Raw genomic sequence first — 27,696 nt, 5'->3', positions numbered from 1 at the left:
ATGCAGAAGTGGGACAGAAGCAGCAGCTCTAGTGATTCCTCTTCACTGTAAGCTCATTAGGGGCAGGGAATGTGCCTGCTAATTCTGTCACACTGTACTCTCCCAAGCACTTAGTACAGTGCTCTGCACATAGCAAGCACTCACTAAATACCATTGATTGATTAATTGATTGACTGCTCAGGGTTCACTGGATCCTGACTGAGCATAGCAAGAGTGAGAGGCAGAGAGCTGTCTTGTGACTAGGATTCTCCAGTCCCCTCAGGGGTTGGCATTCTCCTTTTTGCAGGGTGGATGGCGAGCAGGCAGTCCTTGCATCCTGCCATTCTGCAGAATGGCCGGGAGCTGAGGGGAGATGGTTCCTATTTTTGTTTAAATTCTTATTTGCTCCCTGCCGTATTTCTTCTAGGGATGGTCACCTATCTTTCTAAAGTGCAAGGCTGAAAGAAGTGATTTCCCTTGTCCTTTCTCCCAGAAACTCAAAACTGCTTGCAGTCAGGATCTCAGTTCACTCACTGTACTGAGTGGGTGGAAGGAAGAAACAGGGCTGCTGTTTTAAGAACTGGAACACCAGTCCTTGAATCAGGGCCAGATTAGAGCAGGAGTTTTAAGAGCTGTAGCCCCAGCTCTCAGGCTGGGAGGTGGTGGTTGGGGGCTGGGGGGGGCTGAGGGGGGCGGTTCATGAACACACTACTATCTGGCTCCCAGGTCGCTCAGACCAAAGCTACACTCACTCAACTTGTCTCCAAACTGGCCAGGTGGATGGACCCCGGTCAATCCCACGGAGACTGTTCTGGGGCAGAGCCAGCCAGGTGCACGATTCAGCCGCCACTAGGCTAATTGTTCTGGTGAGGCATGAGAGGCCCTGTCAGGAAATTTCAATCAGCCGTGGGGAAAGGAAAAGCGGAAAGGAGGCAGATGGAAGGAACTGGAGCCATAGATTGGAATGGAGGAGTCAGGCAGTGTGGGTCAGATCCTTTTAAGCCTGCTTCTCAGTGGGCCATCCTGTGGACAACCTTGCAGCTCGGTCTAAAAATCTACCAGCCTGTCAGATTTTGAACAGTCTTCCCTGCTAAACAATGAGGGATCTGACAGCAGCAGTCTAAATAGACAGTTCTAATGAAAAGAGTCATTTTCTCCCACTTACATTCTAAATGGGAAGCAGCATTCATTCACTCATTCATTCAGTCGTACTTACTGAGTGCTTACTGGGTGCAGATCACCGTACTAAGTGCTTGGAAAGTACAAGTCGGCAACAGAGGCAATCCTTATGCAACAATGGGCTCACAGTCATGGCGTAGTGGATAGGGCATGGGCCTGGGAGTCAGAAGGTCATGGGTTCTAATCCCAGCTCTGCCACTTGTCTGGTGAGTGGCCTTGGGCAAGTCACTTAACTTCCCTGTGCCTCAGTTACCTCATCTGTAAAATGGGAATGAAGACTGTGTGCCCCATGTGGGACAGAGGCTGTGTCCAACCTGATTTGCTTGTATCCACCCTAGTGCTTAGTACAGTGTCTAGTGCATGCCTAGTGCTTAACAAATACTATAATAATAATTATTATTATTATTATTACTCTTTGACACAGAGTAAATGCTTCATAAATACAACATTTATATTTTTTCATGGTATTTGTTGAGTGCTAGTTATGTGCTAGGCACTCTACTAAACCCTGGGTTAAATACAAGCTAATCAGGTTGAACGCAGTCCATGTCCCACATGGGACTCATGGTCTTACACTTAACTTACCACTTTACAGATGAGGTAACTGAGGTACAAGCGTAGTGACTTGTCCAAGGTTATGCAGCAGACAAGTGGCTTGAGTGGGGATTAGAACCCAGGTGCTTCTGACTCGCAGGCCTGTGCTCTATCCACTAGGCCATGCTGCTTCTGTATATTTTGGATGAGCTTCATCTCCAATAGGCTGGTGAGCTTCTTGGGCTCACCCCAGTTGGGAACATGCTCCTTAGGTCTGTTTGCCATTAGCTCTCTCAAGGTGGACTGCTCCTGGTCCTGTTCTATTGATGTCCCTCAGTCCTAGCCTCCTACTTCCCCAGCCTCAGCCCTAGGAAAGAGAGGATGTAGTGTTGCCTAATGGAACGAGCCCAGGCTTGGGAGTCAAAGGACTTGGGTTCTCATCCCAACTCTGCCAGTTGCCTGATGTGGGTTCTTGGGTAAATCACTTAACTTCTCTGTGCCTCAGGTACCTCACCTCTAAAATGGGGATTCAATACCTGTTCCCTCTATCCCTTAAACTATGAGCTCTATGTGAGACAGGGACTATGCCTGACCTGATTATCTTGTATCCCCCCATGCTTGGCACAGAAGCAGCATCGCTTAGTGGAGAGAGCATGGGCTTGGGAGTAAGAGGTCATGGGTTCTAATCCCAGTTCCGTCACTTATCAGCTGTATGACTTTGGGCAAGTCACTTAACTTCTCTGCGCCTCAGTTACCTCATCTGTAAAATGGAGATAAAGACTGAGAGCCCCACGTGGGACAACCTGATTACCTTGTATCTACCCCAGCGCTTAGAACAGTGCTTGGCACATAGTAAGCTCTTAACAAATACCATCATTATTATTATTATTATCATCATCATTATTATATTTATTAAGCACTTATAATGTTTCAAGCACCATTCTAAGCATAGAGGTAGATACAAGTTAATCAGGCTGGATACAATCCCTGTCTCACATGGGGCGTACAGTCTAAGTAATAAGCCCATATTAAGCACTTAACACTCTGTTATATTATACTCTTCCAAGTGCTTAGTACAGTGCTCTGCACACAGAAAGTGCTGAATAAATATTATTGATTTAATAAATACCAGTTATTGTTATTTCTATTGTCATTATTGTTGTTATTGTTGTTAAAGGGATGGTGTATGAGCAGAGGGATAGGGAGAGGGTTGGGGGGGAGAAATAATGTCACTCTATTGCTGTACTGTACTTTCCCAAGTGCTTAGTGTAGTGCTCTGCACACAGTAAGTGCTTAATAAATATGATTGAATGGATGAAATGGGCCTTCAGCCCCACCCCTTCACTCTTCTTGGGGCTGAAGCCTAGCTTTTTAGAAGAGAGAACCAGCCAGAATCCTCTGCCCAGTCCCAGCCCCAGACCACTCCACCAATATCCTACTGGTCAGGATCTGGAGTGCAGGGCTGAGGCAGCACCGCCACTTGGATGGGGAAGACCCCAGAAGTCCCTGAACTGCTCAAGCTTGCTTCTATCCCATTCACTCCAAGGAGTCGGTTTAATGAGGAGGGGAGGGAAGGGGAGCGAATGGCTGATAATGGACCCCAGGTTCCTTATAGAAGACTCCCCTGAGGGGGAAATCCAGCAGCTCCTCAGACAAATGTTGTCCTGTCCTTTGGATCACTCTGCCCCATCTCCGTCCTCCCCACACAGGACTACTACCCCCTATTAACCCCATCCCTACAGCTCTCTGCTGTCTCTTATTGGCTCACTCCCTTCCTCCAGGCCCACGGTAGGCCCATGAGGGCCAACCTTGAAGGCCAAGGAGGTGGAAATAGCTGGCGAATGGTGTTTCCTCCCTGCAGCTCTCCTTCCTGGTCCTGGTCTGGTTTGGTCAGGATTAGTCCACCTGCAGTTTCTGGGACAGGGAACACAGAGAGAGGGGATATTGGCCAACTCTGACCCCAAAGACCTCAGGGAGACTGGGTTGGTTCTACTCCCTCTCCCCTTTCCCCTAGGGAGACACCTCCTCTCTGTCCACCTATCTCAGAACCAACCAGTCCTCCTAGCTCTTGGGAGTCTCTTAGGGTCACCCAGAACTGCACCTCCCTTTACCCACCCAATTGCAAAGGTGGAACTAGCAAACCTACACCATTCACTTCGGTTTCCAGATTTTGGAAGGATGCCCGAAAAGAAAGCATGTTGAGGCCAGTTAGATTTAATAATAATCCCCATTTTGCAGATGAGGTAATTGAGGCACAGAGAAGTTAATGATTTGCCTCTCTCATCTATCTGTCTGCCTACCTCTCACTCTCATCCTGCCTCTGCCCTTCCTCCTCATATTAGACAGGCAATTATTCTCTCTGCCCGCCCTCCTCGTATCTGAGAGACAATTATTCTCCCCCACTTCAAAGCCTTACTGAAGGCACATCTCCTCCAAGAGGCCTTCCCAGACTAAGCCCCACTTTTCCTCATCTCCCACTCCCTTTTGCATAGCCCTAGCTTATTTCCTTTGCTCTTCCCTGCCTCCCAGCCTCACAGCACTTACGTATATATCTGTAATTTATTTATTTGTACTGATGTCTCTCACCCCTCCTCTAGACTGTGAGCTCATGTAGGCAGGATTGTCACTCTTTATTGTTGTACTGTACTTCTCCAAATGCTTAGTACAGTGCTCTGCACACAGTAAGCGCTTAATAAATATGATTGAATGAATGAATGTGTCTGCTAATTCCATTGTATTGTACTCTCCCACAAATTTAGTACGGTGCTCTGCATATTGAAAGTTCTCAATAAATACGATTGATTGATTGATTGATTGATTGATGGGCAGGGGGTGTCTTGCGGGTTTCCTCGCTCAATGCCCAGGATGAACCATGGTGAGAGAGGCACTAGTCAGAGCCCTGATTGCCCACAGCTCTGTCCACAAGGCTAGAGCTCCACCTGGTCTCCCCCTCTACCCCGAGAAGCCCTGGGAGCCTTCTAGGTAAGGGCTTCAGAGCCTGACTGGCTGACTGGAACCCCGTCTAACCCTGGACCTGGGCTCTGCGGGCACATTAAGGACTTGGCCAGACAGTCCCAGTGCTTGCCGAGGGCAGGTCTCGGAGACTAGTCTGCTGGGCTCCCTGGGATCTGAGTTGGCTTTCTTGCACTCCCTCATCTCTGCTCCCTTGCATGGGCTTGGGCTTGTAGGGGCTTGGACTGGGGTAGAGACTTTAAGGAAAGGCTTTAAGAAGAGGAGGGTTGAGGGCCCCAGGAATGCCCCTTGGCCTTGACTTGTCAGCATCCTTGCTCTGTTGCTCCTTCCGAGGAGCCCCTGGAGTCAGGGCAGCAGCTCTGCTTGGAGCCAAGAGAAGTGAGAAAGGAGTAGGGAAAGGAGGGGAAGGGGGATGGAGGGAAAGGGGAAAGGAGTGCTGATTGGCTTCCTCCCTTTCCAGTGATAAAAACCAGAGCCCTAAGGGCCTTCCAGAGTTGGGGCGGGGTGGCCATCTGGGACTACCTGACAGGTCCAAATTTCCCTGCTGCCGGCCCCTCTCTAAACACTGCACTCCAAAAATAAAAGGCTGGGGTCCAGGTCCACAAATGCCCTTTAGGTGGGAGCAGGTCACCTCAAAGTACAGGAGTAACAGCATTGGACAGAGCACAGGCCTGGGACTCAGAAGGCCAATGGCTCTAATCCCAGCTCCACTACTTGTCTGCGGTATGACCTTGGGCAAGTCGATTAACTTCTCCGTGGCTCTGTTACCTCATCTGTAAAAATGGGGATTAAAGACTGCGAACCCCATCTGGGACATGGACTGTGTCCAACCTGATTATCTTGCATTTACCCCAGCACTTAGTACAGTTCCTAGCACTTACCATTCACACAAAAAAGAGTATACTGTGAGCAGCTGGCACCCACAGGCCAGAGAGAGCTGCTTGCACACTCCCCTGCCCATGGGGTGTAGCATCCCTGGAGAAACCCCTCCAGCAGCCACCCTGGGCTGGGGAATCGCAAGCAGGGTGGCCTGGTAAAGCCCCCAGTCCCGCAAAGCCCCCAGCCCAACAGCAGGAGGGGGTGGGCAGATCACTCTCTAAAGCCAGGCTAGGAGCAGGGACTCAGGAGAGCTGAAATCTAGGGCCCAGGCCTTCTCCTTGAAGTTCTCTTTCTCAGACCCCCAAAGGGTGCCCCCTCTCCTGGTAGGGAGCTCAGGAGATGCAGAGATCCTCCCTGCCTGAGCTCCCCCAGGGGACCCAGACCCAGAGTCCTTCCTGTGTCTTCTGAATCCAGAGTCGGCTGTCTAGAGGGGGTTCACACTTCCTCTCTGAGGCAGAGGCATCCTTTGTCAGGGAGTCCTCCAGGCTACAAGGGCAGGACCCCCTGACCTCTCTGGTGAACATGGGGAGGGGACTGCTGCAGCCTGGCCATCATGGAGACCAAGGCTCCCAGCCACGCCACCATTTTTATCTCCATCTGAGAAGCAGCGTGCCCTTATGGGAAGAGCCCAGGTCTGGGAATCAGAGGACCTGGGTTCTAATCCTGGTCCTGCCACAGACCTGCTGTGTAACCTTGGGAAAGTCTGTTCACGTATCTGTACCTCAGTTCTCTCATCTGCAAAATGGGGATTCAATACATATTCTCCTTCCTTCTGTGACTGTAAGCCCCATGTGGGACCTGATTATCTTATATCTATCCCAGTGCTTAGAATGGTGCTTGGCACAGAGTAAGCACTTAACAAATGCCACAATTATTATTGTGATTATCTCCCAAGATTCTCTGTGTGGAGGCTGCCAAAATGTATCAGAGGGTGGCAAGGAGAGACAGCTGGATCTGAAGTTTTAAGCCACACTGCCCTTTACTCTCTTTCTCCAATCATTTCTCCTGGATCTCTCTGCAGTCTGCTGGCTTCACCCATCCCCCTCCCCACTAGTTCCTCAAGCAGGAGCGTGGGGGGGGGGGGGGTGGGCGGGTCCCCTCCCCAACACCAGGGAGTTTCCCATTCTCAGTTCCAACCTTCTCATCAACTGAGTCCCCACTGCCCTCTGCCCCCCACCAAGAGAGAGAACGTGAGCTCATCTGGGCCACAGAGCCAAGAAGGGGAAACACTGAGTCAGGAAATCTACGGGATGTAGCCTGTTGCTGGAGTGAAGAGAAACCTCCCTCCCACTTCTCTGCCAGAGCTCTAGGGTGGTGAGTTGATGAGCTTCATACCAGCCGGACAGGCTATTTTCATCTGATCAGACCTGTCTACTACAGATAGGGCAGCGGATGCTTTAATGTCAGCATGTTTCTTTCAATTCCCTGGCCTTCCCTCTGCTGCTGCCAAGTTCCCACGGTTCAGAAACTGTGCCTGGGTTGAAGGGACCTGGGACTTTGAGAAGCTGTGTGGTTTAGTGGAAAGAGCATGGGCTTGGGAGTCAGAAGTCGTGGATTCTAATTCCAGCTCCGCTATTTGTCAGCTGTGTGACTTTGGGCCAGTCACTTAACTTCTCTCTGCCTCAGTTACCTCATCTGTAAAATGGGGATTAGGACTGTGAGCCCCACTTGGGACAACCTGATTACCTTGTATCTACCCCAGTGCTTAGAACAGTGCTTGGTACATAGTAAGTGCTTAACAAATATCATTATCATCATTATTTTTACCTGGGATGGGAAGGCAAGGACACTGGAACAAAGCACAAGTCCCTCTGGACTGTAAGCTCCTTGTGGGCAGAGAATGAGTCTATCAACCCTGCAGTATGCTTCCAAGCACTTAGTATAGTGCTCCACACACAGTAAGTGCTCAATAAATACCACTGATTGACTGGTGGTTGATTGAGATGGGAGACCCCTCTCCACCCCACCCCAGGGGACAGGCTCTAGGGTCTGCAGATTTCCATAAAGCATTCCCTATGACATCATTATATTATAACCCGCATATCGCCATAATCAAGACTTGTTATTTCTGGGTCACAAAGGTCAGACCAAGATTTGCAAGTGTGCTCTTATAATATCCCGACTGGATTATTTTGTCAGCCTACTCTTGGATCTCCCTTCCTCCTGTCTCTCCCTACTCCAGTCTATTCTTCATTCCGCTGCCCGGATCAGCTTCCTTCAGAAACGCTCTGGGAATGTCACTCCCCTCCTCAAAAACCTCCAGTGGTTGCCTATCAACCTTTGCATGAAACAAAAACTCCTCACTCTTGGCTTCAAAGCTCTCCATCACCTTGCCCCCTCCTACCTCATCTTCTTTCTCTCTTTCTACTGCCCACCCCATACACTCCGCTCCTCTACCGCTCACCTCTTCACTGTCCCGCATTCACGCCTATCATGCCGTTGATCCCTGGCCTACGTCCTACTGCTGTCCTGGAATGCCCTCCCTCCTCACATCCACCAAACTAACTCTCTTGCCCTCTTCAAATCCCTACTGAGAGTGCACCTCCTCCAAGAGGCCTTCCCAGATGGAGCCTCCGCTTTCCCTCTGCTCCCCCCCCACCCTCTGCTCCTCCCCCTTTCCCTCCCCTCAGCATTGTGCTCATTTGTATATATTATTTATTACCCTACTTATTTTCTTAATGAGGTGAACATCCCCTTGATTCTATTTATTTTGATGATGTTTTTGTTTTGTTCTGCTTTGCTTTGCTGTCTGTCTCCCCCATTTAGACTGTGAGCCCATCATTGGGCAAGGATTGTCTCTATCTCTTGCCGAATTGTACATTCCAAGTGCTTAGTACAGTGTTCTGCACATAGTAAGTGCTCAATACATACTACTGAATGAACGAATGATTAGCCCAGAAACACTTCCAGAGAGGTAAAGTTTGGGGTCAGTGAAAAGGGGAGGTAGGAAGGGGAGGACTTTTGACCAATCAAGATTTGGATGGAGGAGATGATTAGGATGTCTGGCCAATGGCAGGAAGAAGGGGGAGTATTCGATCATTTTTAAAGAAGGGGTAAATGGCTAGAGCTCATGTACCTAGAAAATCAATTAAACATCGTCATCAATGGTATTTATTGAGAGCTTGCTGTTTTCAGAGCACTGTACTAAGCACTGGGAGGGTACAATATAACAATACAACAGAGTTGGTAGACATGTTCCCTATTTACAATGACCTTACAGCCTAGGAGATAAGGAAAAGGGTTAGGAAAGGCCACATCCCCGCCACAACCAAGGAGTAGGGGAAACCTGCCATGTAAAGGGGAGAGCAGGGAGAGAAGGGGAGGGTGGGACCATCTCAGGTGCTTACCTGTGAGTCACCTGTGACCCTCGCAGACTGGACATGGTCTCCTCCAGGTTCTGTCGAAGATCCAGCACATTCTGGACCGTCCTCTTCCTCTGGGATTCAGGGTCTGCACAAGGAGAGAGAGAAAAGGCCAGGTGAACCTGGAACCTCTGAGCAGAGGAGACCCAGTGCTATCTGGGGTGAAAGGCAGTAATTCCAGTGTGCTTCCCAAGGGATAACCACCCCAACACTACTGGGATGCCCACCAGCCCAGCTTCCAACCCATGCACCTGGTAGGGTGTCTTCCCAGCTCTCCCCAGGCACTCCCTCCTGCAGCTGAGCTCCAGGCCAAGGCTTCTGGAGGCTGGCTTAGCGTGAGCAGTGTCTCCTCAGGGCCCCTGTCCTAGGGGAGGAGGGCCAGCTACAGGCCCAGAGAAGCACTGGTCCTCACTTAAGGTCTGTGGCAGGGGAAGTAGGCTGGGAGGGAACACAGAGGCTGAGGAAGAGGAGTCGGAGCTATCCATGTGTGGGTCAGTGAGAACAGAGGGCTCGTGTTCCTGTTGAAGAGAACTGCTCCATAGGAAGGGAGGAAGTGGGGGAAGGACAAAGGGGGGGAAAGAAGGAAGGAAGTAGGGAAGGAGGGAGGAAGAAAGGTGGGAAGTAGGAAGGAAGGAAGAAAGAAAGGAAAGAAGGAAGACGGGAGGGAGGGAGACCACTCAGAGGCATCCTTGGGATGGTTGATCCCTGCAGAGGGGGCAGGATGTTAAATACACACATACACACACAAAAACACACACATCCTCTCTCTCTCTCTCTCTCTCACCCAGGAGGGTGGGAAAGAGGAACAGCCTTGTGGGCAAGAAGGGAGCGGTGAGGTGCACAGCAAGCCTCCTGAAGTGACCTGACCCACTGCTCCACACAGTAGCCAGGGTGGATGCTTTGGTGAGAGGATGGGGCAGGGTGGACTGGAGCCCTCCATAGGTCAGATAGTTGGTCCTGGGGCTCAGATTCCAGGCTCAAAAGAATCCCTATAGCTGGGAAGGGATCTTAAATGTCATTTGGTTCAGTCTCCCTTTTTGAGGCCCACCATGTTAGCAAATCTTCCTCAGGAGGTAAAAGGTGGGCTGGGAAGAACCAGGGACACAGAAGTCACACTGCACCAGGCTCCGAGGCCTCCGTCCAATCTCCATCGCCAAAGGATTCCCTCCCTTGCTGAATGGGGTGGGGAAGGGGAAGGGTGAGCCTTCAGCCTGTGTACTCCCCACTTGCCCACACTACTCTGCTGCTCCTACCCGAGGGAGGGCACTGAGAAATTGTACATTCCAAGCGCTTAGTACAGTGCTCTGCACATAGTAAGCGCTCAATAAATACTATTGAATGAATTGAATGAATGAACTCCAGGGTCCTGTTATCACCTGTGGGGAATGAATAAGCAGTCACAGCCAGGAGGAAGAACGTGACTCAGAACCTCAGCAACTCCGGGGTGATGTGTGTGTAGCAGGGGGCTCACTCTTCATCATCATCCAAGACCATCCCCACCCTGCTCTAGGAAAGGATGGAGCCCAGGATGGATGCTCTCCTCCAGCCAGCCTCTGAAAAGCCCTGGGGCACCGTGATCTCTGGGTTCGAACTAAGCCAAGCGACTGGGGAGACAGCAGGCTGGATAGGGATAAAGTCCTTTTTTCTGCATGATTAAACTGGCCAAACCAAAGAGCGTGAAATAGGCCTCGGCCTCGTGGTATCGACCTGGCCCTGTAGCAGTGAGGCTCACACGGGAGTGGGAGAATCAATTCCTGCCCAGTTGGGCTCTCCACAGGGCAGGGCAAGGGTAGTGGGGGGCTTCCCCTTCATCCCAGGGCAACCACTGTGTCTAGCAGCACCCCTCTTCCTTGTCTCCTCTTATCAGAGGCCAGGCTTCATGCTGGGTCTTATTTTAGCAAACTGGTAAGTTCCTGAAACACCAGAACTCTAGGGTCCTTGTCCTGACTCTCAGGGTCCTTCACTGACAACAGAGAACTGAACAGGCTCAGAGAATTCTGTTACCTAGACAGCACACTGTCCAACGAAGTTACAATAGACAAGAAAATAGAAAATTGAATCAAGGAGGCCAACTAATAACAGTCTTTGTGTATGTGTAGTGTGGATGGGACTGTGGGTTCTTCCTTGGTATTTTCAACCACATACATATTAGTGGAAAGAGCATGGGCTTGAAAATCAGAGGTTGTGGGTTCTAATCCCACCTCTATCACTTGTCTGCTGGGTGACCGTAGGCAAGCCACTTCACTCCTCTGTGCCTCAGTTACCACACCTGAAAAATGGGGATTAAGACTGTGAGCCCCATGTAGGACAACCTGATTACCTTGTATCTACCCTGGTGCTTAGAAGAGTGCTTGGCACGTAGTAAGCGTTTAACAAATACCATTATTACTATTATTATTATTATTATGCCTTTAGGTAAATGTCACCATTATGGTAGAGCCAGGAAAAATGACCTATAATCTAGGGGTCTCTGGCTTCTCCTCTTTGGACCACAGTTTCTCCAGAGAAATGGGATCCTTGGTTTTGTGAAAGGGGCCCTGAGATCCTCAGGTAGGCCCTGCCCGACCTGGACCAGAATTCCACCCCACTCCAAGTACTTCTAGACAGATCGGCTCTGCAGCCTCTCTATGAACTCTCCTCTACCACTTGTGCCATCTAGGGATCCCAAAGCATTTTTCTGACTTGAACCCAGCAAGCACCAGGAAGACAACCCCAACCCTTTCTCTTGCCTCCAGTCTCCCTGCCATTAGCCAGGGGACCGTAGTCCAATCAGTCAGCCATGCTGGGATCAGTCTTCTGGAACATCCCAAGGAGGCTGGGAGTTCTGGGATCTGGAAAAACGGAGGAAAGGAGGGAGGGCCGGGGACGGGGAGGGATGTGTTTGCCTGGTCTAACCTGGGGCCTAATAAACATCAGCAATGCAGCTAGAGTGTTTACCTAGATGCGCTTCTGATCTCTCTGCCCCCTTTCTGTCAAATCTGACCTTTCCTCTCCAGCCGGGAAATATTGAGCAGGTACACAGGCTTAATGAAACAAAAGTCCTGGGCAGTGCTGCCTCCTCCTTACTTTGCCTTCCCTACCTTGCTTGTCCTTCCTGCCTTGCCTTCCCTTCACCCTCTCTTCCTCACCCTTCCTGCCTCATCCTCTGTGACTCACCCTCCCTGTCTCACCTTCCCTGCCTCATCCTCTCTGTCTCTCCAAGGCCTCCTCACTTTCTCAATTCCCAGTCACCCCTCAAGGGAAGAAGTAGGCTGCAACACCTCAAGTCGGAAGGCCTGACTAGTGTCTACAGCCTCCACTTCCTCTCCTTCTTCTCTTTGCCTCCTAACTGCCCTTTTCTCCTGCTACTCTCCTGCCCTGCCAGCCTGCCCACTGTCTCCCCAGACTCTTCCACCATTTCTTCCCACTCCTTTTCATCAAAGCCAAGCTCTGCCCTGCCTCCCTCTTTCAAAATGAAACCCAAATCCTACTCTTCCAAGAAGTTTCCCCAGATTTATCCTTTCTGGTTCTGCCCTCTCCAATCACCTAGTTACTGTCTAGAATGTGGATATGACTCCTTAAACTAGGTGAACGCATCCATTTGTACTCTTCTCCAGTAGGTCTTCCCTGACTAAATTCCCATTACCCCATCCTATTTCCCTAACTACTGTCACTTCAGCACTTCCACATCGGTTAAGTACTTGGGACCTCACTCCCTCCATCCCTCTCCCCAGTCAATCATTCAGTGATATTATTTGCGTACGTACTATGTGCAGAGCACTGTACTAACACTTGCATTCTTGCATATCTTTATATTCTATCGCTTCTTCCTACCTGCGGTTGATTTTAGTATTTGTTTCTCCTTCTAGGTCATATGCTCCCAGAGGGCAAGATTTGTGGGAATCTGCACGGCCTACTGGATAGAGCATGGGCCAGGGTTTCAGAGGACCTTGGGTTCGAATCCTGGCTCCACCATTTGTCTGCTGTGTAACTTTGGGCAAGTCAATTCACTTCTCTGTGCTTCAGTTTCTTCATCTGTTAAATAGGGATTCAATCCTACTCTCTTCTACTGAAACTGTGAACCCCATGTATGGCAGGGACCACATCCAACCCAATTATCTTGTATCCACTCCAGCATTTAGTACAATGCCTGGAAGATAATAAGTGCTTAACAAATACCATAATTATCATTAATTACTACTCACTCTATTGAACCTCTCAATCAATCAATCGACCTCTCCAATCAATTGTATTTACTGAGCACTTACGGTGGCCAGAGCACCATACCAAGTATGTAGGAGAGTACCATATAACAATATAACAGACTAACAAATACCATAATTATCATTAATTACTACTCACTCTATTGAACCTCTCAATCAATCAATCGACCTCTCCAATCAATTGTATTTACTGAGCACTTACGGTGTGCAGAGCACCATATCAAGTGTGTAGGAGAGTACCATATAACAATATAACAGACACGTTCCCTGCCCACATAGAGTTTACAGTTTAGAGAGGGAGAAAGGCACTGATATAAATAAATAAATTGCGGGTTTTTACATAAGCGCTGTGGGGCTGGAATTACCCTATTTATTTTGTTAATGAGATGTACATCCCCTTGATTCTATTTATCTTGATGATGTTGTCTTGTTTTTGTTTTGTTCTGTTTTGCTTTTCTGTCTGTCTCCCCCGTTTAGACTGTGAGCCTGGTACTGGGCAGGGATGGTCTCTATCATCTGTTGCCGAATTGTACATTCCAATCGCTTAGTACAGTGCTCTGCACATAGTAAGCGCTCAGTACATGCTATTGAATGAATGAACGAAGGGGAAATGAATAAGGGGAGCAAGTCAGTATGATGCAGAAGGGAGGGGAAGAAAAGGAAAAGACGGTTTAGTCAGGGAAAGCCTCTTGGAAGGCATGCGCCTTCAGTAAGGCTTTGAAGGCAGGGAGAGTAATTGTTGGTCGGATATGAAGAGTGAGGGTGTTCCAGGCCAGAGGCGGGACATGGGCGAGCGGTGAGCGGGATGACTGATTGATCGATAAGCCATCCCCCCGTTGGAGATTTTTCTTTGTGTCTGGGTCTTTCACAGCTGCCCAGTGAGCCTAAGGCGTCCAGGGAATATGTGATCAGAATTCAGTTTTGTGGGAGTGAAAAAGTGTAGACCTCAGGTAAAGTGACGTTACCACACGGCTGACTAGGCCCACAGAAAGTGGCAGCAGTACCCCCCAGTGGCCATCCCGGGTATGACTTTGGCCTGAGCCTGAGACTGAAGCTGGGGCTGGGGCTGGGGCTGGGCTAAGGCTGAAGTTTGGGCTGGACCTGAGCTAAGGCTGAAGCTTGGGCTGGGCTAAGGCTGAAGTTTGGGCTGGGCTAAGGCTGAGGTTTGGGCTGGGCTAAGGCTGAAGTTTGGGCTGGACCTGAGCTCAGACTGAAGCTTGGACTGGGCTAAGGTTGAAGCTTGGGCTGGACCTGAGCTAAGGCTGAAGCTTGGACTGGACCTGAGCTAAGGTTGAAGTTTGGGCTGGGCTAAGGCTGAAGCTTGGGCTGGGCCTGAGCTAAGGCTGAATCTTGGGCTGGGGCCTGAGCTAAGACTGAAGCTTGGGCTGGGCTAAGGCTGAAGCTTGGGCTGGACCTGACCTAAGGCTGAAGCTTGGGCTGGGCTAAGCCTGAAGCTTGGGCTGGACCTGAGCTAAGGCTGAAGCTTGGGCTGGGTTAAGGCTGAAGCTTGGGCTGGACCTGAGCCTGGGCCTGAGCCTGAGGCTCTCCGGGAAGGAGGCGGGAGGCAGCTCTTGCCAGGGGCAGTGGGGAGGTTCCCGATGATGAATCTCGAAAAGATCCTCTCTGCAGGCCGAAGCCCCACCCTTGGTTCTGGAGCTGTGCTCTCTCACCTGGGGGGGCAGAGGGGTTTGTGAGAGCGCCTCTTGGGGGTTGAGACCCTAAGGGGGCCAGAGAAAGGCCAGCCAGCTGCCCTGGGATTGAGGAGTGGGAGTGGGGAGGGGAGACGGTCCCCCATTGGGCCTGGGTCCACTCTGCGGAGTCTGCCCGCCGGCAGTGTCTCAGGGGCCAGGCCAGTTTCACTCCTTCTGGACCTTTCAGGTGTTCATCCACAGGAGTCACTGGCAGATGAAGGAGGCCCCTTTACCTCCAGAACAGGTCCATGAAACCTCCCTCCCTTGGGGAAAATTCCAGGGGGCTTCTCCTTGGGGCATTCCCTGCTGAGCTCCATGCAATTTGGGCAGAAGAGGCAGCTAGAGGCACAGAGAGACCCCAGTGTGAGACAGCAGCCGACTCGATCCCCATGAATCCCGGGGACCTGGGCTGCTGCAGGCCGGGGAACCCCATCACCTTCATTAGAGGGGGGCCACCTCCTCAGCCATCCCCCCCCGGGGCCCTGCCTCCTTCACAGATGGAGAGACAGCTTCGGGAAGCCAGGCAGGGAGGTGGGCGTGTGCCATTTGAGCACTTTTGAGGAACAACGCCCTCCCTTCCCCCCAACCCCCATTTCCAGCAGTCCCCATGGCAACTCGCATGCACTGCAAGTAAACAACCGCAACTATCCAGCATGCACTGGGGCATCTGCATTGTAGGGTGGAGGTTTTTCCGAAATACTGTTTGCTTTTACTCATCATCAGAAAGGGCATTCTGCTTCTCTGGATGGTGTTGCAAGGACACAGAAGCACACATACACAACCCTTTAAACATGCGATGTCTCCAAAACACTGGGTTCACTCAGAGGCACGCCCACCCAAAACCACAAACCCAGGGGAGTGAGAAGCTGAATTATGCAAGGGTTGGAAGCTAAGACCTCGGAGGAAAGGTTAAAGGAAAGAGGATTGCTCAATCTGATCTGAAGCAGGGCTGGAGTGGAGGGTGAAGGGTGAGGTCTGACTAACTCTTTTCAAGTGTCCGAAAGTTTCTAGCATTGAGATTAGTGGAGATCTGTTTTCCATCTCCGCCAAAGATGGACCAAAAGGAAAAACGGCTAACACTGCGGCAGGAAGGATTGAGATTAGACATAATGAAGGTCCTTAAAACTCTGGTAATGATTCTCTGAGGAGCTTGTGAGGGACAAATCTACACTCAATAAAATAACAATCTTCAACCTGTGTTCTGGATAGTTTGGCTCCCTCCATACCCTGGTCCACAGGCATGGCAGGGGTCAATGGCCCTCAGGGTAAATGCGAAGGATTTTCCCCATGAGTATCCAAGAGGGATGGTTTGGCAGAGAAAATCTCCAATAATAATAATAACAGTAATTATTATTATTGTGGATTTGTTAAGTGATTACTACATGCCAGACACTGTACTTAGCACTGCGGTGGATGCAGGCAAATCAGATTGGATACAATCCCTGTTCCACATGGGGCTCACAGTCTCAATCCCCATTTTATGGATGAGGTAACTGAGGCACAGAGAGGTAAAGTGATTTGCCCAGGGTCACACAGCAGGCAAGTGGAAGAGCCGGGACTAGAAAACCAACTTTATGCTGACAAAATAATGAAGAAAGTTACAGCCCCACTCCCCAAGCTCCAGGTCTCTTTCCACCTGGGGATAAGAGTGCTCAGGTTGCTGCCTCCTAGGAGAAGTATCGCTGCAGCCCAGGGGCAGATGGGACCAAGACCCTGAAAATAACCGCAACCATGATCATGAACTCAACCGTGAACATGAACATGACCAGGACTACCACCTCAACCATTACCATGAACATGACCGTGACTACGACATTAATCGTGACCATGAACACATCCAACCACCACGACCTCAACCATGACCATAAACATGACCACAATCTCAACTGTAACCATGAACACACCCATGATTATGAGCATGAACACAACCATGACCATGACCATGACTCAACCACGACCTCTTTCTCCTCACCTAATGATAATATTTTGATATCCTGGTCCCTGCAGGACTTGGGGCTTTGAGATTGGGTGACAATGTCCCACAGAGGGCAGGTGATTGACAGGTTCATCCAAGGACTGCAGGGGATCTGCACCCCCTCCACTTTTTTTTGGCTGTTTTTATGGTATTTGTTAAGTGCCTACTATGTGTCGAGCACTGTTGTAAGCACTGGGGTAGGAACAAGGTTGGACAGAGATCCTGTCGCTCACGGGAATCATTGTCTAAGTAGGAAGGAGAACACGTATTGAATCCCCATTTTGCAGTTGGGGAGACTGAGGCCTAGAGAAGTCAAGGGACTTGCCCAAGGTCACACAGCAAGCAAGTGCCAGAGCCGGGATGAGAACTCAAGTCCTCTGGCTCCCAGGTCCAGGCTTTATCTATTAGGCTATTCTGCTTCTTATTTCAGAAAGAGCACAGGTTTGGGAGTCAGAGATCATGGTTCTAATCCCGGCTCTGCCACTTGTCAGCTGTGTGACTTTGGGCAAGTCACTTAACTTCTCTGTGCCTCAGTTACCTCATCTGTAAAATGGGGATTAAGACTGTGAGCCCCACATGAGACAACCTTGTATCTACCCCAGTGCTTAGAACAGAGCTTGGCACATAGTAAATGTTTAACAAATACCATTATTATTATTATTATTATTATTATTATTATTATTATCTCATTCTGCTGCCAACTTCGCTGGACCCTGGAAACTTCAGTGAGACTAATAATAATAATAATAATAATGTTGGTATTTGTTAAGCGCTTACTATGTGCCGAGCACTTTTCTAAGACCTGGGGTAGACATAGGGGAATCAGGTTGTCCCACGTGGGGCTCACAGTCTTAATCCCCATTTTACAGATGAGGGAACTGAGGCACAGAGAAGTTAAGTGACTTGCCCACAGTCACACAGCCGACTAGTGGCAGAGCTGGGATTCGAACTCATGAGCCCTGACTCCAAAGCCCGTGCTCTTTCCACTGAGCCACGCTGCTTCTCCAGGGCAGCAATGAGCTTGGGGACAAGGATGAAGCTAGAAAGGTCCCAGACAGTAGCCATCAATCAGGTATAAGCAGTGTGGTCTGGCAGAAAGAGCACAGGCCTGGGAATCATAGGACTTCTTTCATGGTTTTTGTTAAACACTTACTATGTTCCAGGCACTGTACTAAGCAACTTGGTTTCTAACCCCAACTTCTGCCACTTGCCTGCCATGTGACCTTGGGCAACTGAACTCCTCTCTTCCTCAGTTTCCTTATCTGTAAAATGGAGAGTTAATACTTGTTCTCCCTCCCCCTTAGACCATGAGCCCCATGTGGGACAGGGACTGTGTCCGATCTTATTATCTTGGTATCTACCCCAGAGCTTAGTACAGTGTTTAGAACATAGTAAGCACTTTAGAAATACCACAGTGAGTATTATTAGGTGGACATGGTGGGGTCCCAGGGAGGGGTGGGGGTGTTGGGGGGAAGGGTGGAAAGGAAAGTCAGTTCTGCAGTTGGATTAGTGCCTTCAGCTGAGGGTTAGTTTTACCCCATGCAGCCTTGGGTCATGAAAGGACTTTTCCTCAAGAAAAATCCTTTAAAAAAAAACACCACTTGCCTCATGAGGCATGGTCCTATTTTCTACCCTGACACAATTGTTCCCCAACACACCCTCAACCACAGGAGGATGGAACCATCCAGGGAAAACATCAACTCAAAAGTTGTCTGTGAATCACTGTTTATTATTGGAGATAACACAGAGTGAATCCTTGCTGGTTTCCATGATGAGCATCATTATTTTGCTTGTATGGAGTGCCTTTTCTGGGCTCCCCACTCCCAGACCTTTTTCCCGGAGATAACCTCAGGGCGAGAATAATACTTATCGTATTTATTATTATGAATGGAACTCATTAAGCACTTACTCTGTTCGAACTGCTGGGGTAGATGCAAGATAATCAGACTGGACCCAGTTCCTAAGCCACACGGGACTCTCAATCTACCAGTTAGCTTCCAGTAGGTTAGCTTATCCCCATTTGACAGATGAGGAAACTGAGGCTCCAAGAGGTTAAGTAATACTTCACCCTCCTACCTGGATCGTTGTTCTGAAAAACTGTTAGGTCTGGAACTCCCTCCTCTTTCATATTCGAAAGACTACCGCTCTCCCCACCTTCAAAACCCTGCTAAAATCACAACTCCTTCAAGAGGTCGTCCCTGACTAAGCCCTCATTCTTCTTTCTGCCCTTCCCACTGCATCGATTATGCACTTGGATATGTACCCTTTAGCACCTTGTTATTCACCCCATCTTCACTGCACTTTTGTAAATATTCTTACCCTTTATGTTCCCGCCTTAGGGGAGGGGCTTGAATCAACCAACTCGGTTATATTGCATACACCCAGTTAGTGCTCAGTAAATGCCACTAAGTGATTGATCACATAGCAGACCAGCAGCAAAGCTGGGATGCAAACCCAGCTCTCTCAATCCCTAGTCCTGTGCTCTTTCCACTAGACTATCCTGCTTCCCAGCAAAGCAAGGAGAAACCTGGTTTCCTGATCAACAGACTAAGCTTGATGACTTCAAATTGCTCAGTGGTGTCAGGTGCTGTGCCTAGGAGGATGGATTAGTCTAAGGAGTCAGGAAAATCAATCAATTAGAACACTGTACTAAGCATTTGGGAGAGTACAAAGTAACAGAGGTGGTAGACATGTTCCTTCCCCACAAGGAGCTGACAGTGTAGTGTGGGCGGTGGGAGGTGGTGGGGTGGACCAGGGGAAGTGGAAGAAGGGAATACGATGTGGGCTGGGAAAGTGAGTTCTTTCACAGTCAAGGGTTGGATTTAGAGTTGCCTTTCTGGCTCTTAGTTTGGACAATCCTCCATGAGGGTGTGAGCTGGAAGTCACTAAAGAGCCTGTCCATCCCTGGAGCATTCTCAGAAAAGGAGAGGCCCCTTCCCCATCATTCTGGGATGGAAGCAGGGCAGTCCTATAATAGCAGAATACATAGCTATTTCAGGCCTAAAATGTCCAAAATATCTGGATAATATCTGGCTAAACAAGAGCATGGAATGCAAGAGTCCAGAAGCAATCCATTGGCTTTACTCTGGATGCTACTGCTCCATCCAGCTGTCTCCCCACCTCTCTCCTCCCTCTCCAAGTCCAAACTCCTGGAAGAGATTGTTTACACCTGCTGACTCCTCTTCCTTTCCCCAGTTCCCTTCTTGACCCTCTATAATCTGGTTTCCACCCTGTTCACTCCACTTAGTCTGCTTTCCCCAAGGTATTCTGAGAATTCCTCTTTGCCAAATCAAGTGGATGCCACTCTATCCTAATCCTCCTTGACCTCTCGGCTGGTTTCGACACTTTAGGCCAACCCCTTTGGAAACCCTCTTTAGCCTTGGTTTTCCTGACAGAGGTTTTTGTTGGTGCTCCTCCTCACTTTGGCTGTTTCCTCTCAGTCTCTCTCTTTTTTGTTAAATGGTATTTGTTAAGCACTTACTCTGATGCCTGACTAGTTGTTTTGTTTTGTTTTGCTGTCTCCCCCTTTTTGGCTGTGAGCCCGTTGTTGGGCAGGGATTGTCTCTATCTATTGCCGAACTGTACATTCCAAGCGCTTAGTACCGTGGTCTGCACATAGTAAGCTCTTAATAAATTCGATTGAATGAATGAATGAAAAGCACTCTTCTAAGCACTGGGGTAGATACAAATTAATTAGGTGGAACACAGTCCCTGTCCCACGTGGGGCTCACAGTCTAAGGGGGATGGAAAATAGGTATAGATCCCCATTTTACAGTTGAGGAAACAGAGGCACCGAGAAGTTAAGTGACTTGCCCAAGGTCACCCAGCAGGCAAGTGGCAGAGTTGGGATTAGAACCCAGGTCCTCTGGCTCCCAGGCCTATACTTTATCCACTAGGCCATGCTGTTGCTCTTTTGCTAATAAGTAGACAGGCATCACTAGCATCAAAATAAATAGATTTATAGATATATACACATCATTAATAAAATAAAATAATAAATATGTAAGCACATAAGTGCTGTGGGGCGGGGATGGGGGTAGAGCAGAGGGAAGGAGTAGGGGCAATGGGGAGGGGAGGAGGAGCCAAGGGAAAGGGGGCTCAGTCTGGGAAGTCTTCCTGCAGGAGGTGAGCTCCCAGTAGGGCTTTGAAGGGGGGAAGTGAGCTAGTTTGGTGGATATGAGAAGGGAGGACATTCCAGGCCAGAGGTAGGAAATGGGCCAGAGGTCGATGGCGGGACAGATGCGAATGAGGGCCCATGAGGAGTTTAGTGGCAGAGGAGCAGAGTGTGCAGGCTGGGCTGTAGAAAGAGAGAAGGGAGGTGAGGTAGGAGGGGGCAAGGTGATGGAGAGCTTTGAAGCCAATAGTGAGGAGTTTTTGCTTGATATGAAGGTTGATAGGCAACCAGTGGAGATTTTTGAGGAGAAGGGTGACATGCCCAGAGTGTTTCTGTAGAAAGATAATCCGGGCAGCAGAGTAAAGTATAGACTGAAGTGGCGAGATGCAGAAACCAGGCTGCCCCTAGGATTTGCAGGCTGCAGCGGTGCAGAAGTCCAGAATTATTCACCAATGATGATACATCCAATCTGTCATAATAGAGAAGTAGCGTGGCCTAGTGGATAGATCATGGGCCTGGGAGTCAGAAGGATCTGGGTTCTAACATTGGCTCTGCCACTTGTCTGCTGTGTGATCTTGAGAAAGTCACTTAACTCCTCCGTGCCTCAGTTACCTTATCTGTAAAATGAGGATTAAGACTGTGAGCTCTATGTGGGACAGGGACTGTATCCAGTCTGATTAACTTGTATCTACCACAGCACTTAGTACAGTGCCTGGCAAATAGTAAGCACTTAACAAATACCATAAAAAGTGTATTTTCTTTTTGCATTTTGAAAAATAATCTTGGCATTTGTTAAGCATTCACTTTATACTAAGCACTGGAGTAGATACACGGTTATGGGATAAGACCGAGTCTCGGCCCCACACTCGGTTCCCAATCTATCTTATTATCATTTTGCTACTCAGGAAACTGAGGCCCAGAGAGGTTAAGTGATTTGCCCAAGATCACAGAGCAGGTCAACTATAGAGCTGGGATTTTACCCGATTAAAACCCGGGTCTCCTGACTCTCTGTCCATGGCCCTTTCCCCTAGGCCCCACTGCCTTTCTGGGGAACCACTCTTCCCACAGTGTGTGTCTGATTGGATAGAACACAACTCACAACTTGGTGCAAGAAGACACGGGGTAGGAGGAAATGGTCGGGTTCATGTTCTGGCCTCAGACAAGGCCTGAAGACTACAAACCACAAATGCAAGTTTTCTGCAATGTGAGTTTCTTAGAGGACACATAACTGACTGACCAACAAAAAAGAGATTAATTTTTTAGCTTTCATTACATTTTATCACCCTGAATGTACCCTGTAGTTCTTTTCCATCCCCAAATATATGACTGTCCCATCTAGTTGTCTGAGCTGTTAAAGACATTTCACTCACACGCTCGAATCTCTGGATTTTTTTATTCAATTCTGATCCCGGGGTCTTTGGAAGCAAGTGTCAGGACCAAGTGACTTCTCAGCTCTCCTCCAACAAAAGAGTCTCTGGGTTTATGATGGTTAACTTGCCAGAAGTGAGAAATGCTCTGCTCTCAAACTAATCTCTCAAAATAGCTTAATCTCCAACTCATCATCATAATAATAATAATGTTGGTATTTGTTAAGCGCTTACTATGTGCAGAGCACTGTTCTAAGCACTGGTGTAGATGCAGGGTCATCAGGTTGTCCCACGTGAGGCTCACAGTTAATCCACATTTTACAGATGAGGTAACTGAGGCACAGAGAAGTGAAGTGACTTGCCCACAGTCACACAGCTGACAAGTGGTAGAGCAGGGATTTGAACCCATGACCTCTGACTCCCAAGCCCGCGCTCTTTCCACTGAGCCACACTGCTTCTATAATTGATCAATCACTTAACCAGTGGTATTTATTGAGCACTTACTAATGCAGAGCACGGAACTAAGCACTTGGGAGAGTACAATACAAAAGAATTAGTAGGCATGCTCCTGGACCATAACAAGCTTGCAGTATCGATCAGATCAATTGTCAAGGGACTCTTGTTGAGTCCATGAATCGTGTGGTGAGAGATCCGATTCACCCTCTCGTCATCGTCCATCCCTAACTGCTCCTTCCTTATCCCAAGGGGTCGGCTGGTTATCTGACATCTGGAGATGAAATTCCAAATCTTTGCAACAATCAGCCGGGCTGAACTGGGTTCATCCGGGCTGATTCATCCCATCCCAGCTTTAAACATGAGATGTAAAATTCAGTAGGAAGCCAATTACCCAATTCCTCTTCTCTGAAATGGCCAGTCTTCTGAATCCCAGCTGGCTCAGATAAAAAATAAATAAAAATTTTAAAAACTGGTCAGATTGGATAATAATAATAATAGTAATAAATTGTGGTATTTGTTAAGCGCTTATTACTATATGCCAAGCACTGCAACTAAGCGCTGGGGTAAATTCAAAGTAATCTAGTTGAAAAAGGCATTTTAACCCCATTTTACAGGTGAGGAAAGAGAGGCCCTGAGAAGTAAAATGACTTGCTCAAGGTCACACAACAGATAAGTGGTGGAGCCCAGATTAGAACAGGTTCTCTGACTCCAAGGTGCATGATCTTTTCACTAGGCCATGCTCCTGTCACTCCAGGATAGCCACTCCTAATTTGGGTTTGGGTGTCAACTTAGTTTGGAGAAGTGACAGTCTATTGGAATGTAGTTGGAAAAAGTGGGGACTGGACCGCCAAGCTGGAGCAAGCGAGGGGGGAGAATCCAGAGCCACATACGGATGTCTTTAGCCTCAGTTTAGGTACATCAGGTACTCTGCTCTCTGCCTTCCCCTGATGCCTGGGGAGGGGCAAGTTGGAGAGCTGCAGGCTGGGACTGCTTCTGGGACTACTGTTGGGGCCACTACAGCTGGGCTGATGATGGGGTTGCTGGGGCTACTGTTAATGATAATAAGGATAATAATAATAATAATTATGGTATTTGTTAAGCACTTACTATGCGCTAGGCACTGTTCTAAGCTCTAGGGTAGATACAAGTTAATTAGGTTGGTTACAGTCCCAGTCCCATGTGGGGCTGGCAGTCTCAATCCCCATATTACAGATGAGGGAACTGAGGCACAGAGAAGTGAAGTAACTTGCCCAAGGCCACACCGCAGACAAGTGGCAGAGCCGGGATTAGAAACCATGGCCTTGTAACTCCTAGGCCCATGTTCTCTCCACTACTTGCTGGGACCACAACTGCTGAATTGCTGCTGGGACTGCTGCTGGGACCACTGCTGGGCTGCTGGGAATCAGAAGGACCTGGGTTCTAATGCCCACTCTGCCACATGTCTGCTGTGTGACCTTGGGCAAGTGACTTAACTTCTCTGGGCCTCAGTTCCTTCATCTGTAAAATGGGGATTAAGACTGAGCCCCATGTAGGACAACCTGATTAACTTGTATGTACCCCAGTGCTTAGAAAAGTGCTTGGCACATAGTAAACATTTAAAAAGCACCATTGTTGCTGCTGGGACCTCTGCTGGGATTGCTTCTGACACCTCAAACTTAACTCGTCTGAAATAGAACTCTGCATTTTCCCACCCAACCCTGTCCTTCCCTTACTGACCCATCACTGTAGACAGCACTACCATCTTCCATGTCTCCCAAGCCCATAACCTTGGCATTGTCCTGGACTCATCTTCCTCAGTCAACCCACATATTTAATGCCACCAAATTCTGTCAGTTCTACCTTTGCAATATTGATAAAATTGCCCTTTCCTCTCCATCCAAACCACTACCCCCTTGATCCAAGCATTTTATCATATCCCACCTCAACTACTGCATCAGCCTCCTCACTCACCTCTTGACATCCTGTCTCTCCCCACTCCAATCCATACTTCACTCTGCTGCCCGGATCATCTTCCTAAAAAAAACCTTTCCAGTCTGTCTCCCCATTCCGCAAAATCTTCCAGTCGTTGCTCATCCACCTCTGCATCAAACAGAAACTCCTACCCGTCGGCTTTAAGCCACTCGATCAGCTCCCTCCTGCCTTACCTTGCTAATTTCCTACTAGAACCCAGCCCACACACTTAGCTCCGCTACCACAAACCTACTCACTGTACCTCCATCTGGTACATCTCACTGCCAATTTCTTTCCTGAAACTCCCCCCCGACCCTTCATATATGATAGACTACCACTCTCCCTCTCTTCAAAGCCATACTAAAATCCCATCTCGCGAAGTCCTTCCCCATTTAAGGCCTCATTTTCCCTCTTCACTCTCCCTTCTATATCACCTATGCATTTGGATCTATACCCTTTAAGCACTTGATATTCATCCCACCCTCAGCCCCACATGATTTACATATTGCTTCTGGGACTGCTGCTGGGGACACTGCTAGATTGCTGGGACTCTTGCTGGGAATATTGCACTGTGGCCTAGTAGCAGCTCCACAACTTGTCTGCTTTGTGACCTTAGACAAGTCACTTTACTTCTCCGTGCCTCAGTGACGTCATCTGTAAAATGAGGATTAAAGCTGTGAGCCCCACGTGGGACATAGACCGTGTCATCCCCTATTATGGTGTAGCGGATAGAGCACGGGCCTGGGAGTCAGAAGGTCATGGGTTCTCATCCCGGTTCTTCCACTCGTCTCCTGTGTGACCTTGGGCAAGTTACTTCATTTCTCTAGGTCTTAGCTACCTCATCTGTAAAATGGGGATTGAAGCTTGGAGGCCCTTATGGGACAGGGACTGTGTTCAACCCGATTTGCTTGTATCCGCCCCAGCACTTGGTACAAGGTAAGAGCTTAACAAGTGACAGAATTATCATTACTATTATTATTATTATTATCTATCCCAGCACTTAGTACAGTGCCTGGCACATAGTAAGTGCTTAGCAAATGCCTTAAAAATAAAAATACTGCCATGGGTTGGGGCCAGGTTGGGGCTGTTTTATGGGGTTTGAGACTGTGAGCCCTACATGGGACGGGGACTGTGCCCAACCCTTTACAGAAGCACCATCGCTTAGTGGAAAGAGCAGGGGCTTGGAAGTCAGAGATCGTGTGTTCTAAACCTGGCTCTGCCACTTATCAGCTGTGTGACTTTGGTCAAGTTACCTCATCTGAAAATGGGGATGAAGACTGTGAGCCCCACATGGGAAAACCTGATTACCTTATCTCTACCTCAGTGTTTAGAACAGTGCTTGGCATATAGTAAGCGCTTAAATACCATCATTATTATTATTACTTAACTTCTCCTCTCCTCAGTTTCCTCATCTATAAAATGGGGATGAAGACTGTGAGCCCCACATAAGACAACCTGATTACCTTGGATCTATCCCAGCGCTTACAGCGGTGCTTGACACCTAGTAAGCACTTAAATACCATTATCATTATTATTATTATTATTGTTACTACTACTTAACTTCTCCTTGCCTCAGTTCCCTCATCTGTAAAATGGGGATGAAGACTGCGAGCCCCACGTGAAGCAACCTGATTACCTTGGATCTACCCCAGCGCTTACAGCAGTGCTTGACATATAGTAAGCACTTAAATATTATTATTATTATTACTACTTAACTTCTCCTTGCCTCAGTTCCCTCATCTGTAAATGGGGATGAAGACTGTGAGCCCCACGTGAGACATCCTGATTACCTTGGATCTACCGCAGCCTTCAGAGCAGTGCTTGGCACATAGTGAGCGCTTAAGAAATACTATTATTATTATTATTGTTGTTATTATTATTATTAATGCGCTTTCACCCAAAGGGGGAGGAGGCCACAGCGGATAGGTTTCTCCCCTCCCTTCTTGCCCCTTTGTCCTTTTCCTTCGTTGCCCGTCCTCGGCCTCGCCCGGGTTGGCTGCCGACAGGCGGTCACCAGGTGGCGCTGTGCGCCCTGGGCCGAGACGCTGCGGGACTCGCCCTACACCCTCTTCACTCTGTAGTATTTATTGAGCGCTCACTAGGTGCAGAGCACTGTACTAAGCGCTTGGAATGGCCAATTCGGCAACAGAGACAATCCCTGCCCAATAACGGGCTCACAGTCTAAATGAGGGAGACAGACAGCAAAGCAAAACGGAACAAGACATCATCAAGATAGAATCATGGAGATATACACCTCATTAACAAAATAAATAGGGTAATAAATAATATATACAAATATGCACAGTGCTGAGAGGAAGGAGGAAGAGCAGAGGGCGGGAGAGGGGAAGGGGAGGGGAGGAGGACCCTCCTTGGCCCGCCCCTCTCCATCCCCCTTCTCTCTGGAGGGGAAGCAACGTGGTCTAATGGGTAGAGCACGGGCCTGGGAATCAGAAGGACCTGGGTTCTATTATTATACCATATTATTATTATACCATAATAATAATGGTATTGGTTAAGCCCTTACTATGTGCCCAGCACTGTTCTAAGTGCTGGGGTAGATATAAGGTAATCAGGTTGTCCCACCTGGCGCTCACACTCTTAGAGAAGCAGCGTGGCGCAGTGGAAAGAGCACAGGCTTTGGAGTCAGGGCTCGTGAGTTCGAATCTCGGCTCTGCCACTTGTCAGCTGTGTGACTGTGGGCAAGTCACTTCACTTCTCTGTGCCTCAGTTCCCTCATCTGTAAAATGGGGATTAAGACTGTGAGCCCCACGTGGGACAACCTGATTCCCCTGTGTCTACCCCAGCGCTTAGAACAGTGCTCTGCACAAAGTAAGCGCTTAACAAATACCAACATTATTAATCCCCATTTTGCAAAGGAGGTAACTGAGACACAGAGAAGTTAAGTGGTTTGCCCAAAGTCACACAGCTGACAGGTGACAGAGCCGGGATTAGGATTCACGTCTTCTGACTCCCAAGCCCCTGTTCTTTCCACTATACCACGCTGCTTTTTGTAATCTAATCTTGACTCCACATTT

General features: G+C 48.8%; 1 protein-coding gene across 1 annotated transcript in view; it reads right to left on the bottom strand.

Annotated features, from left to right (window-relative positions):
- NAV1 (neuron navigator 1) overlaps window positions 1-27,696 on the bottom strand; it is a 313,376-nt gene that overhangs the window by 124,258 nt on the left and 161,422 nt on the right. Inside the window, 1 exon segment of the mRNA XM_029069967.2 lies at window positions 8,892-8,994. Coding sequence (XP_028925800.1) covers window positions 8,892-8,994 — 103 coding nt within the window.

This window comes from Ornithorhynchus anatinus, chromosome 7 (genome assembly GCF_004115215.2).
Source record: "Ornithorhynchus anatinus isolate Pmale09 chromosome 7, mOrnAna1.pri.v4, whole genome shotgun sequence".
Taxonomy (NCBI): domain Eukaryota; kingdom Metazoa; phylum Chordata; class Mammalia; order Monotremata; family Ornithorhynchidae; genus Ornithorhynchus; species Ornithorhynchus anatinus.
The sequence above is the reverse complement of the archived record's forward strand: the minus strand, read 5'-3'. Positions and strand labels throughout refer to the sequence as shown.